Raw genomic sequence first — 17,842 nt, 5'->3', positions numbered from 1 at the left:
AACAAAACTGAAGTAAATTCTATAGTTCGAAGTCCACTGGGACTATTGAAAAAAAATAACATTAAGAAACAAATAGAAACAAACAGTAAATTACTAAAAATCCATACTTGGTACAAGCACTTTCAGTGAGTATTACAGTAAAGAAAACTAAAAATTATTGTTTTATCAATAAAATGTCTGGTGTCTTGAATTATTTTGTCTCATGTACAATAATCTATCTTCTTTCTGCATTATCAACTAAACATAAACAAGGAATGAGTTTAATTTGCATTTTTTTTTCTAAAAGAAATTTTTAAGTATCATAGCAGAAAAATTTGTCAAGTAAATCTATAATATTTCTTTACAATTCATATTTCAAGAATTGAATCTGTGCTCATATTCAGAACTATCTTGTACAATGTATATGTATAGTGTATAATTTCAACACATTTCATATCTGTACATATACTGGTCCCATTAATTCATAGTTTGAAATTGTGAAATATGTAACTTTAAAACAATTAAAAAAAGGTTAACAAATCAAATTAAAAATTAATCACATGAAATGAAGGATTTCAAAAATGAAAAAAAGTTACAAGAAAAATGTTCCACACAAATACTCTGCTTTCATAAATGGAATACATTTGGAAATGAAAAAAAAATTGATTGTCAGATATCTTAATTTTTTTTAACTCTGTATATACCACTGACTCAAGTTATTCGAAATTTGCAGCAAGTTTTTAATTTAGATCATAATAAGCATGTTTTATGCTGTTTCAGCCAGATATAAAAACTGATCAAAGAGGACCAATAATTTTTCAGGAGTTACAAATCACAAGGAAAAAGCCTACTTTAAATCTTATTTATGATAGGTTGTGATTTCAATCTGAATATTTTTGTGTTTAAAAACCTTTATAATAAGCAAGATTTTGATTATACATTTTCTGTTGAGGATCTAGATGGTAATAAATGTATCAAACACATTTTCTGTTGAGGATCTAGATAGATGAATCAAACAAATCCACTTCAAAATATTCCCCATTTACATACACTGCCTGACTGACAGTACCATGAGTAGCTACAATTATTCTTAAAGCAAAATTCTATCAGAAAATTAAGTATAAATTATATATAACAAAAAGTTTCGTTGTACACTGACAGCAATATTATTCTTAACAAAGGTAAATGCAAATAGCTTTCAACAACTGTAGATACATAATTTCAAATTGTAACAAATATATATACATTAAAAATGTATCTAAAATATATAATCTAGCACTAAAAGATCCCGATATAAAATATTTTTAAGCCTTCAGATTACAAAAAGCATGTTCCAAATACATGTTTGGATCATATACACACTGCATAATGTACATTTATATTTTATCCAATCCTTTTCTGCAGCCTTTTAAATAAGCAATTGAATAAAATAAATGTGATTTTTTTTTTTTTTTTTCATTTTTAATGTAAATGGACAAGTAGTAAACAACAAATAATAATTACAAACGAAAGTGAACCAACGCCTGGTGAGTCTGTAGTGAGTTAGAGTCCCTGAAGTGGATACCTCGGGTATGCAGGGTCGTTATGATGAAACACAATAATGTAGAAAGTCTTATAACAACAACACTGGAGGGACTGCTGCAGAAAATTTATTGATCGACATGTTTCGGTGCCTAGGGCACCGTCATCAGGATACAAATAATACATTGAACATACTTAAGTGTACAATCGGGTTGTCTTGTGACAACGTCATAGTATAGTAGTTGTTATGAAAGGGAAGTAATAGTGAAAGTATAAATAGAAAATGTATATAAATAGATTGTCAACATGAAAATGAAAGTAAATTAAAATTGTTTGTATATCAACTCTACATACAAATACTACATGCAAATTATGGGAACAAGCATGGGAACAATTATGGCTCCGGAATACGCCATTATATTTATGGACAAATTAGAGAGAGAATTCCTAAAAACACAAGTACTTAAACCATTAGTATGGTGGAGATATATAGACGACATATTTTTCATATGGCCACATACACGCAAGGATCTAGATTCCTTCATAAGTGCCCTCAACCAATTCCATCCTAGTATAAAATTCACAAGCCACATAAGTACAGAAAAGGTCGATTTCCTAGATACAACGGTAGTTAATAACCAAGGAAAACTCCACACAACTCTATACACAAAACCAACAGATGCGCACCTCTTCTTACATTACAACTCATGCCACCCGAAACACCAAAAAGAAAGTATTCCATTCAGTCAAGCACTGAGAATAAGACGAATTTGTACAGAAATCAATGATTTCGAATTTCACACAAACCGTCTGAAAGAACATCTCCTGACTCGGGGTTATCCCCGACAGGTTGTCGATTCTGCAATTTCAAAAGCAAAGTCGTTAAATCGAAATGATTTGTTAAAACCAAAGGAAACTGACCAACCCGTGAAGCCAGATATGATTCCATTAGTAATCAACTACCATCCAAAAATAAAAAATCTTAACGGAACCATCAACCAGAGGAAAGATATCCTCAAAAGAACTCCTGAAACTCAAACCCTCGCGAAACAAAAACTCATTGTTTCATATAGACGAGCCTTATCAATCAAACAAATACTAGTAAAAACCGAAATTGTACGCAAACAAACCCGTAAGGGTAGCCACCCTTGCGGAAAGAATTGCTATCTCTGTAGATTAATGAAAACCGCAGAAAGTGCAAAAAGTACCGTAAACAGTTACCAAATAGATATTAAACACGAAATTACATGCAACACAGAAAGTGTGGTGTATTTAATAGAATGCAAACAATGCAAAAAACAATACATTGGTCAAACGGGAAATAGCCTAAAAGAAAGATTCAGGGGACATCTACAGGACATCAACACTGAGAATAATACAAAACCAGTCTCGAAACACTTCACCTCAAATGGTCACAATAAACACGACGTCACCATAACAGGCATAACAACCACAGAACAAAACATAAACGTCAGACTAAGAACGGAAGAAGCTCTTATACATAAATTTGGAAGCACCGAACCCTGGGGCCTTAACAGACGATATGGCTAATACGAAGATTACCAAAAGAAAAGAAACTACAGGAACTTTCATAAGACGATTTAATTGCAAAAAATGCCCGAAAACTTTCTGCAGTATTTCTACTTTACGAAGACACCATAAGGAACGCCACGAACCAGTCGCAACAATGTTTGAATGCAAACATTGTGTTGCAACCTTCACTAGAAAATCAAATGCCGTAACACACCTTAAATCAAAACACCCAGATAAAGCCAGAGAAGATTATAATAGCTTCCAACAAAATCCTCGTGAAATGGCCAAAGCAATAGAAAAATGGAGACCACCATTTGAAGCCGTACAGAAAAAAGAATGGAACGGGAAAACATCTACATTCAGGACAATACCAGCTAAATCACCGTATGAGTATCACCAATCATCCACCTCAAAACCGAAAAAACCCTCAACAAGTGATTTGGAACAAGACCTGTACCTGTCGGATTCCGACTCTTCTTTAAATAACACTCCGCAATACATAACAAACGATTACGGTTATGTCATGGACCTTACTCAGGAAGACTACATAGACCTGACAACAAGCAGCAGTGATGAAACCATATGTTTAGATGAGCTACCGGAAGAACTATGGGACAGACATGTGTTTGTACATTCTATTTATAACATTTTTAGCTGAGACAATAATAACACAGAGTTGATATACAAACAATTTTAATTTACTTTCATTTTCATGTTGACAATCTATTTATATACATTTTCTATTTATACTTTCACTATTACTTCCCTTTCATAACAACTACTATACTATGACGTTGTCACAAGACAACCCGATTGTACACTTAAGTATGTTCAATGTATTATTTGTATCCTGATGACGGTGCCCTAGGCACCGAAACATGTCGATCAATAAATTTTCTGCAGCAGTCCCTCCAGTGTTGTTGTTATAAGACTTTCTACATTATTGTGTTTCATCATAACGACCCTGCATACCCGAGGTATCCACTTCAGGGACTCTAACTCACTACAGACTCACCAGGCGTTGGTTCACTTTCGTTTGTAATTGTTTATTGTTTTATCGTGAACCCCTTGCATTCCTTTTGGAACCGCCGTTGCCAGCAGCGCTGACCTTCCCAGCCACCCGCAGCTATGTCTTTGAACGAAGGAAATAACGAAGATTTTGTTGAGGCACCATTGGAGCCTTCCAGAAGTGCCAGTACCATCCAGGCAAACAAAAGAAAAAGGATCGAACAAGAAGCCTTTCAAACAGGAATAAACCCGACCAGAATTCAAGAAAAGAATGTTTCACTTTTTAGAACTTACCGTAAATTAAATGTTAAATTGGTCCGTTGTGAACAGCATAAGGCTTACTTAACCCGATGTGAAATAAGGGATATGGTACCCAAGACACTTAAATCAAATATACAACCCCAAGTACCCGATACAACTCCCGAATTCCTTTTCGAATGGGAAGACGCACAACTAGAATTTGGCAGAACATTAGTGAAACTTTTAATTAAATATTGGAACAACCGATGCGAAATAATTTCATCTCAAATTGCAACTATGGAAATTAGATTAAAAGACAAAACAACTGACACTGAAATGGAACACATAACAAGTTTAATACAGAAAACAAAGCTATCCGTCGAAGACGAAATTAGCAAACGACCCGCGAATCCAGCTAAGCAACAATAAATCACCCAACCCCCGAAAATGCCGAGAACCAGAAAATTCATTAAACACAACATTTATAAGAAAATTAAGAATAAACCACAAAAGGATACATGTGCCGTAATAAATTTGAGCAAAAAACAATTAACATATGCCCAACACTCAGTGCTACAAACAGGATTAAGTTTCTGTCCAACACCAGGCCCACTAAATGAGTTAGAACTTTTCAGAGATACACTAATTTTTAATAGAAGAATACGCCTGAAACACCATTTTCAAAAAAAGAACGATACCAGTGAAAGCACATATACTCCCAACCCGTTTAAATTACCTACAGGATGGACACCACCAGCGGGAAGAAATAAAGATTTGGATACATTTTTAAACCTTACTTCTGATGATATCTCACAAATTTCGAAAACAGGATTTATAAGAAAAAACCTCAACCGAAATCAATTTAGAGCCTTAAATGAATTAAAAAATGATCAGACCATTACACTTAAACCAGCAGACAAAGGAGGAGCAATCGTTATTATGGATACCATAGATTACATGCGAGAAGCAGACCGTCAACTTTCTAACACTACTTTTTACGAGGAAGTAAATAAAGATCTCAACCCCAAAATCGCCAAAGAAATAAAAGAATTCATTCTCGATATAAAACACAAACTACCCGAAACTCTACACGAATTCTTATTACAAAAACACTGGCGAACGCCACTATTTTACCTTCTCCCAAAAATTCACAAAACAGGAAATCCAGGTAGACCAATTATTTCACAAATAAACTCTCCTACTGCAAATATGTCAAAAGTTGTGGACCATTATCTAAAACCTTTCATCAAAGATATACCGTCGTATATTAAAGATACCACACATTTTCTACAAAAAATCGAATCGCTAGGCGATATACCACCCAACAGCCTTCTAGTAACGGCAGATGTAAGCTCACTGTATACAACCATTCCACACAGAGAAGGAATACTAGCAGCAAAAGAAATACTGAACAACAGACAAGAAAATTCACCAGCAACTTGGATACTTCTTAGATTTATGCACTTTATCTTAACCAAAAATTGTTTTAAATTCGGCAATAAATACTACATGCAAATTATGGGAACAAGCATGGGAACAATTATGGCTCCGGAATACGCCATTATATTTATGGACAAATTAGAGAGAGAATTCCTAAAAACACAAGTACTTAAACCATTAGTATGGTGGAGATATATAGACGACATATTTTTCATATGGCCACATACACGCAAGGATCTAGATTCCTTCATAAGTGCCCTCAACCAATTCCATCCTAGTATAAAATTCACAAGCCACATAAGTACAGAAAAGGTCGATTTCCTAGATACAACGGTAGTTAATAACCAAGGAAAACTCCACACAACTCTATACACAAAACCAACAGATGCGCACCTCTTCTTACATTACAACTCATGCCACCCGAAACACCAAAAAGAAAGTATTCCATTCAGTCAAGCACTGAGAATAAGACGAATTTGTACAGAAATCAATGATTTCGAATTTCACACAAACCGTCTGAAAGAACATCTCCTGACTCGGGGTTATCCCCGACAGGTTGTCGATTCTGCAATTTCAAAAGCAAAGTCGTTAAATCGAAATGATTTGTTAAAACCAAAGGAAACTGACCAACCCGTGAAGCCAGATATGATTCCATTAGTAATCAACTACCATCCAAAAATAAAAAATCTTAACGGAACCATCAACCAGAGGAAAGATATCCTCAAAAGAACTCCTGAAACTCAAACCCTCGCGAAACAAAAACTCATTGTTTCATATAGACGAGCCTTATCAATCAAACAAATACTAGTAAAAACCGAAATTGTACGCAAACAAACCCGTAAGGGTAGCCACCCTTGCGGAAAGAATTGCTATCTCTGTAGATTAATGAAAACCGCAGAAAGTGCAAAAAGTACCGTAAACAGTTACCAAATAGATATTAAACACGAAATTACATGCAACACAGAAAGTGTGGTGTATTTAATAGAATGCAAACAATGCAAAAAACAATACATTGGTCAAACGGGAAATAGCCTAAAAGAAAGATTCAGGGGACATCTACAGGACATCAACACTGAGAATAATACAAAACCAGTCTCGAAACACTTCACCTCAAATGGTCACAATAAACACGACGTCACCATAACAGGCATAACAACCACAGAACAAAACATAAACGTCAGACTAAGAACGGAAGAAGCTCTTATACATAAATTTGGAAGCACCGAACCCTGGGGCCTTAACAGACGATATGGCTAATACGAAGATTACCAAAAGAAAAGAAACTACAGGAACTTTCATAAGACGATTTAATTGCAAAAAATGCCCGAAAACTTTCTGCAGTATTTCTACTTTACGAAGACACCATAAGGAACGCCACGAACCAGTCGCAACAATGTTTGAATGCAAACATTGTGTTGCAACCTTCACTAGAAAATCAAATGCCGTAACACACCTTAAATCAAAACACCCAGATAAAGCCAGAGAAGATTATAATAGCTTCCAACAAAATCCTCGTGAAATGGCCAAAGCAATAGAAAAATGGAGACCACCATTTGAAGCCGTACAGAAAAAAGAATGGAACGGGAAAACATCTACATTCAGGACAATACCAGCTAAATCACCGTATGAGTATCACCAATCATCCACCTCAAAACCGAAAAAACCCTCAACAAGTGATTTGGAACAAGACCTGTACCTGTCGGATTCCGACTCTTCTTTAAATAACACTCCGCAATACATAACAAACGATTACGGTTATGTCATGGACCTTACTCAGGAAGACTACATAGACCTGACAACAAGCAGCAGTGATGAAACCATATGTTTAGATGAGCTACCGGAAGAACTATGGGACAGACATGTGTTTGTACATTCTATTTATAACATTTTTAGCTGAGACAATAATAACACAGAGTTGATATACAAACAATTTTAATTTACTTTCATTTTCATGTTGACAATCTATTTATATACATTTTCTATTTATACTTTCACTATTACTTCCCTTTCATAACAACTACTATACTATGACGTTGTCACAAGACAACCCGATTGTACACTTAAGTATGTTCAATGTATTATTTGTATCCTGATGACGGTGCCCTAGGCACCGAAACATGTCGATCAATAAATTTTCTGCAGCAGTCCCTCCAGTGTTGTTGTTATAAGACTTTCAACAAATAATAATGTGTTTAATGACATTAATTCCTAAACACTTGTTAAATCCCCCCCTTTTTTTATTTAAAATAACTTGTTATCTTCAGCTTTGTTTCTCTAATAAAAATATGAGAAACTAACTTGTACAAAATGCAAAAAGTGATAACTTGAGAATAAAATAAAGACTTACAAATGGAAAAATATAAATGCAAGTTCAATCACATTTGTGTATGATTCAAACATATTTTTCTTGGACATAGAATGTACCGGTATATAAATTTATTTGGAATTAAGTTCATAATTATTATTTCTATGTTTTACAACCAAAAAAATATATATCATAATCTTAAATAAGACCAAACAAGCGGACAAAAGACCACATGTAATTTTAAATCTACAAGTACATTGCATGTTTCATTTGTTATCATGTGTCACCATAACGATCACAGATTTGACAAAAAAACATATCTTATCAGAACATTTATGAATTGGCAGTGAATCTGCTTGTGTTGATGAAATTTTGCTTTGGAACCCCTTGCAACATTTATTGCTTAAGTAGACTAGAAATGAAGATAGTTTGTGGTTTTATCCTGTCAGATACACTTCTATATCATTCAGGAAAATAAAGAATGTGATAATCATGGATTAATACTGTATCAGTGATGACAATGGTTTAGAGACTTTGTCTTTCCCTTTCAAATCACTTAGCTCTATAACAACTAAACAATCCAACACATCTCCAGAGGCTTTCTCAAGTAGGTCACAAGCAGCTTTCATTGTACCTGTCAAAATAAAGCAGAAGAAAATGTCTGATCAATTGTAAATTAATTTTGCAAATTTATTCATTGACAACTATTTTTATAATATTTTGCAAGACAATGCAGGTATTAGAATATTTAAATTATGAAAGATACAGACTTTAAGATAATACATGCACAATGACAGTATCAGTACAAGATGTATATATATGTGAAAGTATTGATCTCTGCATTATGGTAACCACATATATATATGTCAAAATGTCTTAGCTTCAAAGTGAGGATAAATAAGAGTCAAAATATACAATATGAACAATGGAGTTGAAGAAACATGTTACTACTGCCTCCTATAAGAATTGCTAATATTTCATATAAAATTGGTTACTTTTTATTGAAAAATTCCAAAGTATGAAACAAAAGGAGATAATCATTCAAATCCATACTAATGTAGGATTTAACTTACCATCTAGGTGTTTGAAGAAACTAATTTTTAATTATCTACATTATAATAACTAGTACAAGATAGCAATTTGGTCCATACATTCTGTGCAATACAGATTTTTATCAACCAAAATCTATTTACAACAAAAGTCGTCAACTCCATATATTTTTTTCACGATACAATCATGACAATTAACCAAAATTTCTACTATACTTAAATTTAAAAAAAAAAATTTCAGATATTTTTTGGCCAGTTTGCAAAATTGTGAAAGGACATTCAAATTGTATTTTTTATGTAATCAAATTACTTACCACCAGTAGCTAATAAATCATCAACTATCACAACCTTTGCTCCAGGCTTTATTGAATCCTTCTGTATTTCAAACTTATCCTAATAAATAAAAAAATCTTACAATAAATTGGGAAATTTTGGTATGAGTAAAATTTGTATACAACTCTTCAGATAGTACATTTATATTTTAAACTGGGCAATAATTTAAAAACTAGGAGATGTGGGTTGACTTCCATTTAAAAAACTATCCACAAAAGACCAATGGGTGTGGACATTTTCAACTATACCATGTATACCATCATGACCATATACTGTAGCTTTCAACAATGAGCAAAACACATATGGTATAGAAAGCTATAAAGGTTACTCATTATCAATGGAATCAGTTATGATTTTGCATTAAAACTTATGATCATGATAGAACTTTTTACTATCAAGCTGGGTAAGATTCAAAATTAAACTTATACTATATGATGTGTCGGTATGATACAGAAATGCTGGAGTGTAAAATTCAGCTTGGTTCCAACTGCTAGCTAAAACCTCAGACTTAACTAAACTGTGTTCTATCCCAAAATAAAAGAAAATGAGAAGTATACATCAATGAGACAGCAACTCAACAACACCATGAAAATACCATACAGAAGTCTATTCAAGAGAACTTGTATTGTTGGGCTGCTGTTTCATTGATGCTTTCCTACTTCAACCAACTTCTTTAGGGATTTCTTTTGCTTAATTCAGAGTAAATTTCTAGTATTTACTATTCATTCATAATAAATTCTCAGTTCTTAAAGAGATACTAACCTGACCATATTCTAGTGAGTAAGTAACTTCAAATGTCTCTCCTGGTAGTTTCCCAGCTTTCCTCACAGGAACAAAACTAATGCCAAGTTCCTGTGCCATGATTGGTCCAAAAAGAAAGCCCCTGGAATCTAATCCTACTATTACTTCCACATTAGGTGTTTTTGATTTAACATGGTCCACAAGAACATCTGTCAACATTTTAAAGACAGACGCATCTCTTAAAACTGGAAATATGTCCCTAAAAGAAATATTGAGTTGATATTACATTTTGTAGCTAATATTACCACAAAAAAATTAAAACTATTTCAGATTATAATAATATAGTCTATTTATTTTCTGTATATAACATGTATAATGCTTAAAATAATCTTCTCATGAATAAAAGATGATAGTGACTCAACAACACAAAAATTTAACATGAGTGTGGTACATTGCATCTTTAATTTTTTAGCTATTCTTCTTATTAACTTATTCTAATGATTAAAGATTAAAATCTGAGCTTGTTTGGTCCTCATCTTGGTTATTGACATTATTAGGCATTTCCATTACATCAATCTCAGTGTGAATAACAAATTTGGACTTTTAAGATGATTGATTGATTGATGTTTAATGCCACCTTCAACACTATTGTGCTTTTTCATGGCAGTCAATTTTTATTGGTGGAGGAAGCTGGAGTGCCTGGAGAGAACCACTGACCTTCGATAGGAAAACTGACAATCCTAGTCAATAAAGATTGGAGTCAAGTGCACCTGTTCTGGATTCAAACTCACAACCTCAGTGTTGACTGGCTAGTGATACAGTAGATCAACTACTTAGACCAATTGGCCACTGAGACCCCCATGTAGATTTTATCATTAAATGACAAGATTCAAAAGTGACAGCAACTCATCATCATACATATGAAAATCCCTGCAAATACAGGCCTAGTAGTAAGCCATGTTTTCATTGTTTATAAGAGAAATTAAAGACAGAGTCTATAGTGTTAAACCTATCTCTTGGTAACCCTTATTATATGTATGTTAAAAGGATATTTCCAAGAAGAGTTCATGTAATAAAAAATAAATGGGGAATGTGTCCATGGGACACAGATGATGCCCCCACTTGCATTTAATGTTATAAAGGGACATAACTCAAGAACTGTAAAAGTGATGCTACCCAAATTTGAACTTGATCTGAGTTTTGTGGTAATAACCATTGTGTATATAAGTTTCATAACATTTAGATGTGGCAAACTAAATTAAGTAAGAGAACGGAAACGAAAAAATTCAGCAATTTTTCCATTTGTATAGGGGCATAACTCTAGAACGGTAAAAGTGACGCCACCAAAATTCAAACTTGATCTGTGTTTTGTGGTAATAAGCATTGTGTATAAGTTTCATAACATTTGGTTGAGGCAAACTAAAGTAAGAGAACGGAAACGAAAAATTCAGCAATTTTTCCATTTGTAAAGGGGCATAACTCTAGAACGGTAAAAGTGACGCCACCAAAATTCAAACTTGATCTGTGTTTTGTGGTAATAAGCATTGTGTACAAGTTTCATAACATTTTGGTTGAGGCAAACTAAAGTTAGAGAACGGAAACGAAAAATTCAGCAATTTTTCCATTTGTTAAGGGGCATAACTCTAGAACAGTAAAAGTGAAGCTACCAAAATTCAAACTTGATCTGTGTTTTGTGGTAATAAGCATTGTGTATGAGATTTATAACATTTAGTTGAGGCAACTTAACTAAAGTTAGAGAACGGAAACCAATTTTGGGACATACGGACGGACGGACAGGGGTAAAACTTAATGCCCCCTCCGCAACGGCGGGGGCATAAAAATATTTGAGAAAAATTATGAATTTCTTCTTCTTCTTCTTCAGTTTCAGAAAACCATCAACATACTGATGTTTACTTTCCGGCGCATACCTGGTAAAATTTTTTCAAATTTATGTATTTATAAATGTAGTTAGACATAGATTGTCAAATTTTTTGTATTCAATATTTTTGTATATTTGTTATATTATTATTAATTTTTACAATTTTTCTTTGTTTTTAGATTTTTCGTTTTTATGTATTTTTTCTAATATTTCATTTTTTATTTTTATTTTTAATTTAAGATAAAAACATGATTGCCTGATTACTTCTTGTGTGGATAGGTATCAAGGAGCACATCGTGAGTGAGTGCATCCTTGAAAGTTTCTGTGGTGGTGTTTTTTGTTATGACTGAGGATAATTTGTTCCAGTCTTTAATTGTTTGACAAAAGAAGGAAAATTTGTAGCTGTTTTTGTTACATTGGATTTGTCGGTAAGCATCTTTATTGGTGGATCTTGTGGTGGACTGACTCTTTTGTAGTAAATTTTGCGATGGTATGGCAATATTTTTGTTTATAATTTTGTGGAACATTATTAGCCTTGTTCTTAGTCGGCGTTCTTGTAATGTTTGCCATTTCATGGTATCTAGCATCTCAGACACACTGCTGGTATTGTGATGTCTGTTACATGCATACCATGCCGCTCGTCTCTGTACTTTTTCTAATGATCTAATGTTTTCGCTTGTATAGGGGTCCCATACAGTACAGCAGTATTCTAATTTGGGTCTTATGATGGTTTGGTATGCTCTTTCTTTTATTTTTTGTGACTGGACTTTGAGATTTCTTCTGATGAAGCATAAAGATTTATTTGCTTTAGCGGCTGTTTGTTGGATGTGGGTGTTCCATTTTAGATCTGAAGAGATTGTGATACCTAAATATTTAGCATGTTTTACTGATTCTAGGATGTGCCCATACATGTTGTAGTAGAAGTGGATGGGAGTTCTTTTGGTTGTTATGTTCATGATGTTGCATTTGTCTGGGTGGAAAGACATGAGCCAGTCTTGCTCCCATTGTATGGCGGCTTCTAGATCTTCTTGAAGCTTGAGGCAGTCGTTTTGGGATTTAATTTGTCTGTAAATTATACTGTCATCTGCGAAGAGTCTGATTTTGCTATGTTTGATGTATTCTGGAAGGTCATTTATGTAAATAAGGAAAAGTATAGGTCCTAGCACTGTACCCTGTGGCACACCCGATGTGACTGGTATTTTTGAAGATGACGTGTTTTCTAAAAGTACTGTTTGAGTTCTGTTTGAAAGAAAGGATTCGACCCAGTTTATGATTTGATCTGATATGCCAAAGTATTTCATTTTATATACTGTAAATTCAGAAATTATTGCGTGCATTTATTATTGCGATTTTGTCATTTTAGACTAAAATGCGATTTTAATTTTTGCGATATTCAGAAAAATCCTGTTTGATTCATATAATAAATTTCAAAATGCGAGTTTTAATTATTGCGATGATAACCCTGTCGCATTTTTCGCAATAATAAAAACATCGCAATAATTTCTGAATTTACAGTAGTAATCTTTTGTGTGGTACCTTGTCAAAAGCTTTGGCAAAATCCATGATTATGAGATCTGTTTGTATGTTCTTGTCATTATTTTGTGATAATTCATGAATGAGTGAGATAACTTGAGACTCACATGATCGCTTTGCCCTAAATCCATGTAATTCATACAGTGTGTTATTGGTTTCGAGATGTTGCATCATGCTGCTTGCAAAGATGTTTTCAAGTAATTTGCAAGCTATGCATGTTAAGGATATGGGTCTGTAGTTACCTGGGTTATGTTTATCCCCTTTTTTGAATACAGGTGTGACATTAGCGTGGTTCCAGTCAGATGGTACTTTGCCTGTTTCTAAAGATCTGGTGAATATTAGTGTGAGGATATCTCTGCATATCTCAATGTTTTGTTTGAGTACTTTGCCTGCGATGGTATCAGGACCAGTAGCTTTATTAGGGTTTATGTTTTTGATAAGTTTATAGACACCATCCCTAGATATTGTTATGGTTGTCATTTTGGGATGAATACTAGGACCTTTATCTGGAATGTCAGTATTTGCTTCAGATGTAAAAGCTGACTGAAATTGTTTGTTCAGTATGTTCGCTTTCTCAGATGGATTTGAGTGCAATGTACCTTCACTTCTTAGAGGAGCTATGCCAGTATTTTCATTTTTTTGGCTTTTGATATAAGAATATAGCTTTTTTGGTGTATTTTTGAAGCATGGTTGGTCTGGTTCCTTTATTTCAATATCAAAGATCATATTTTCTATATATTGCCAGTAAGAGTTTCTCATTTCTTTTTGGAGCTTGGTTTTAATTTCTTGGTATTGTTTTTTGTACTTGGGATTTCCTTTTTTCTTTTTGTAAAGTTTGTTTTTCTTGTTAATCAACTTTTTTAGTTGGTTATTTACCCAAGGTAGTTTTGATTTATAACTAATGCTTTTTTTAGGAGTATTCTTATCAATGGACGTTTGGGTGTTTGTCTTAAAAGTATTCCATAGTTCATCGAGGCTCATTTTATTTTGATCTTTTTTTAGCTGTTTGTATGTTTCAGTGAGGTCTTTTTCGATTTGGTCCCAATTTGCCTTTTTATAGTTTAATATTTTGTGAGCCTGTTGTTTATTTTGAGGCAGTGCTAAGTTTATTTCACTGTAAACGATGTCATGGTCGCTCACTCCAATTGGTGGTAATGTTTCGACTCGATTGACAAATGATGGATTGGTCATACACAGCAGATCTAGTGTTGTGTCGTTTCTGGTGTTCTTGTTTACTACCTGTGTTAAGTTGTTGTCATTTAATATGTCAAGGAGTTGTTGGTGTAGTGAAGCATCAGGTTTACAGGGTATGACTGCTGGTGTGTTCCAGTCTATGTGGCCAAGATTGAAATCGCCACTTACCCAGATATTTGGGTTCGTTTTCTTGCATAAGACTCTATTTAGTGAGATACCAAGTTGTTCTAGGGATTCTCCTTTATCGGATGGTGGTCGATAATAGGTACATAGGTATAGTGATTTGTTTCCTTCATATGAAATTTTTGCCCACACATTTTCACAATTTGTATCGAGGTCTAGGTCAGTGCCTGTATTTGTGATTTGTGTAGATGTAAGCTGGTTTGAGATAGCCAGTAACACTCCCCCGTAGCCATCTTTTCTGTTCTTTGTAAAGATGTTGTATTTGGAGGCTGGGATGTATTCGTATGGAGAGGTGTCATTTGAGAGCCATGTTTCAGTACCAAATATGATGCTTGGTTTACAAGAGTCAATGATGAGTTCTACTTCAGGTTTTTGTTCTTTATTGACTGAAAATTTATCGTAAGTACTCTTAGTGGTTCTGAGTTTTTTGTTGTACGATCATGACGATTGTCTTTTTTCTTTTTGATTTGCTTTTTTGATGGTGATAATTTGATTTGATTTTTCTGGATTGGTGATGAAGAATGTGTTGGTAATCCGATATCAATAATTTCATTGTCAGAATCAATGCTTGTTTCTAATTCTGAGTAGGTATTTGACATTTCAGGTAAAGTACTATTGAAAAATGTGGTGGAGAAGTTTGGCATACCACAGTTTATACATTCCCATGATAGGTTGCTTTTGTTAAGTATTTTATACATTTTATTGTCGATACCTTGGCAATTTATATGGTACCATTGATCACAGCTGTCACAACATACAGCTTTTTGTTTCCAAGTGCAGGCTTTATTGCATGATCCACAGGGGTATTTTGGTGGACCAGGGTTTGGCTCTGGTGCATACGAGTTTGTTAGGAGAATGTTACATAGGTATGTCAATACCAGTCTATCATATTTGATGGTTTTAGTTTTTCTTGTAAGTACAATCATAGATGTTGTGTATATATTTGACTTACATGTCTCTTGGTTTGATATTGTTATTGACCATCATTTATCTGGTGCCTCCTTATTTTCTTTGATGTTTCTATTTGAGCTAACAGTCTTGCAGTTGACAATTAAATCTAGCTTGACACAATTTGACAGGAGGTAAGCATGGTATTAAACTGATTCTCGACCAGTGGGCCAGCATTTATCAGTTTAATCAGATCTTATACTACTATATAACTATAACAATTAACATGTGTTATCAATATTAGTCTCAGTTCAGACAGATAAATCAACTTATAAAATTAGTAATAAGTGTAGTTAAATTTAAAATTACCTAAATAATATACCAGGTTTGGGGAAATCTGGATGACCAGTTATGCACTGCTTAATTTTTGCTATTTTTTGTTCAGTAGTCATTATTGCATAGATTGAATCAAGAGCAATTACAAGCCAAGGTACAACAAGGTGGTAAGAATTATTTCCCCTTCTAACTGTTACCTGTTACCTTTGACCACGGGTGCAGGTCGTTTCGTAACCTGGTCGTTTCGTAACTAGTCGATACGTAACTTAACTAGGTCGTTTCGTACCTGAGACGTTTTGTAACCTTACATCAATATATAATAACAATAAGAGTAGTAGGTTACGCAAAAAGTAATAAAAAGACTTAGTGATGTATGTGTATATATATATCTATATTTATTTATTAAATAATTAATTGCACATAAATTTACACTTTACAAGTACAGTTTTGCACACATGCGAATAGAACAGAAGAATTTGAATTGTCCATCATCATTTAGATGTACCCCGTCTTTATCAAAGTATTTAGTCTTCTGCCACGTGCTTTGATGTCTCCAATACTTGACACCACTCATCTTTATGTTGCTTAGTTCTTTATTTATTTTCTTTTTTTTTTCTATCATAAGTTGTTTCTTTCATGTTTCTTGTTTTTAGTCTGACGATGTTGGAGCCTATAACTACAGAAGGAACAACCAAAGCGCTTGACATCTTTTGCGAGTTGTACAATCTCTGATGCTGTGTGTGATGCAGATAATTTATCACAGATGTCATTCTCTCCAATCTGTATGAAAACAAAGTCGGGTTTAAATTTCTTCACTATGTGGAGATCAAAATGTCTCAATGACTGTACTTTTCTCCCGCCTACCCCGTGAAGCTTTGTTTCGACAGAACTTGATAAGCATAGATGCCAACCATTACGATTTTCCCGTAATTGTTACGATTTTTGGACCCAAATTACCTCTTTTTAGTGACAGTGACTCAGATTCAGATCATTATATTGTTAGACGCCGACCACCACCTAGAGTCATAACCGAGGACAACTCCGAGGAGACATCGTTTCTTCCTCTACAGATCAAGTTGGTATCCGAAGGTAAACTGAAAAGGTATCAGCGTGTAAGGACCCGCTACATACAAGGACGCTTTTGTTTACGGACCAACTGCTGCTGCTGCTCCGGCCCACTAAGACTTTGTTTCATGTTTATACCAGGGTTTTTCGGATGAAAAATCAGGCTTTATGCCAGTATAAGCATGCAAACAAAGGACAACATAGTGATGTATCTGAAAGAGTAAGATAAAGTGTTCTAAAAAAAAAAAAAAACTTTAACTCCGCCAACGCCGGTCCCCAGCCCGGGCGAAACAGGAGGAGGGTTATGCAATTGCATGTAAAAGTGAAAAAAAAGGAGAAAATAATTATTTTTTTCAGGTCGTGTGCCATTAATCTACTTAATCACTTTACACCTACTGTAATTACTTTTTATTACCTGTCATTAGTTGTCATAAATCCATTAAAGCTGTCACCGAGTGTAATTACCAATTAGCCAATTAGCCAATAATTAAAAAGATTTCAGAAAATTTTAAATTAAAAAAATTACAATATTGTTATTATTAGATGAACAATTTGATTATTTTTAAATAATAACTTTAACTTTTTCATTTAAACTAATTAATTTAAACTAACACT

General features: G+C 33.9%; 1 protein-coding gene across 1 annotated transcript; it reads right to left on the bottom strand.

Moving 5' to 3' along the window:
* Nucleotides 1-7,636: 7,636 nt before the first annotated feature.
* On the bottom strand, nt 7,637-16,365 carry LOC127701698 (adenine phosphoribosyltransferase-like). The gene is made up of 4 exons (XM_052205698.1): nt 16,196-16,365; nt 10,171-10,408; nt 9,390-9,468; nt 7,637-8,660 (listed from the first exon to the last, which is right to left on the bottom strand). The coding sequence occupies exons 1-4, from the start codon at nt 16,276-16,278 to the stop codon at nt 8,524-8,526; spliced, it is 537 nt and encodes a 178-aa protein (XP_052061658.1). The 5' UTR covers nt 16,279-16,365; the 3' UTR covers nt 7,637-8,523.
* Between the last annotated feature and the right edge of the window lie 1,477 nt (nt 16,366-17,842).

Source organism: Mytilus californianus, unplaced genomic scaffold (assembly GCF_021869535.1).
Source record: "Mytilus californianus isolate M0D057914Y unplaced genomic scaffold, xbMytCali1.0.p SCAF_5, whole genome shotgun sequence".
In the NCBI taxonomy this organism is placed as follows: domain Eukaryota; kingdom Metazoa; phylum Mollusca; class Bivalvia; order Mytilida; family Mytilidae; genus Mytilus; species Mytilus californianus.
This window is presented reverse-complemented; position numbering and strand designations above follow the sequence as displayed.